The following is a 675-nucleotide window of genomic DNA, read 5'->3' on the forward strand; positions in this document are numbered from 1 at the left end:
GATTTTCAACCGGCTCGCGGTTAATCGTTACATCCCTAATTGGCACCATGGTATAATCTTTAGAAACTCACCGATGGGTCTGTGGGGTCGTTGGTGACGCCCTTCAGCACGGCTCTGAGCGGTGTCTTCATGAATGGAGCCAGCATGAGCAGAGCCTCCAGATAATAACCCACAGAGCGCTGGATGTTACACTCGTGCTCCACTGAGCCACCGTACAGCAAACCCGGCTGATAGAACAACACCGTTCCTGCATCGACACACACACACACATCAGAGAACAACCAACACACCTGTCAATCAATCAATCAATCAATCAGTGTTCACTAGAACTCACCCGTCTGGTTGATCTCGATCCTGGTGCCGTTGGTCACCTTGTCAAGGAGCCTGATGAAGCTCGCTTCAAAATCTGACCAACACAAACACATCTGACGTTTAGATTTCAATGTAATAATAAAACAATATCTTCATCAGCAGAGCAAGAACAGGGGCCTGTTTCATAAAACAAGTTTACCAAATGTGACTCTGGAGCACAAAACCAGTCATAAGCGTCAATTTTTTTAAAATTCAGATTTATGCATCATCTGAAAGCTGAATAAGTAAGATTTTCATTGATGTATGGTTTGTTAGGACAGGATAATATTTGGCTGAGATACAACTATTTGAAAATCTGGAATC

The 675-nt window shown here is 43.7% G+C and overlaps 1 protein-coding gene across 1 annotated transcript; it reads right to left on the reverse strand.

Moving 5' to 3' along the window:
* Nucleotides 1-59: 59 nt before the first annotated feature.
* LOC107740740 (RNA 3'-terminal phosphate cyclase-like protein) lies at nucleotides 60-425 on the reverse strand. The gene is made up of 2 exons (XM_016553245.1): nucleotides 335-425; nucleotides 60-247 (listed from the first exon to the last, which is right to left on the reverse strand). Exons 1-2 carry the CDS (start codon nucleotides 423-425, stop codon nucleotides 60-62), a joined length of 279 nt encoding a protein of 92 aa, XP_016408731.1.
* Between the last annotated feature and the right edge of the window lie 250 nt (nucleotides 426-675).

The sequence above is a fragment of the Sinocyclocheilus rhinocerous genome, unplaced genomic scaffold (assembly GCF_001515625.1).
Source record: "Sinocyclocheilus rhinocerous isolate Xijiao unplaced genomic scaffold, SAMN03320098_v1.1 scaffold46868, whole genome shotgun sequence".
NCBI classification, from domain to species: domain Eukaryota; kingdom Metazoa; phylum Chordata; class Actinopteri; order Cypriniformes; family Cyprinidae; genus Sinocyclocheilus; species Sinocyclocheilus rhinocerous.

Coding starts and splice junctions, on each gene's coding strand:
- LOC107740740 (XM_016553245.1), bottom strand. CDS start 425: ATGTGTTTGTGTTGGTCAGATTTTGAAGCGAGCTTCATCAGGCTCCTT. Junction 248..334: donor GATCGAGATCAACCAGACGG/GTGAGTTCTAGT, acceptor GTGTCGATGCAG/GAACGGTGTTGTTCTATCAG.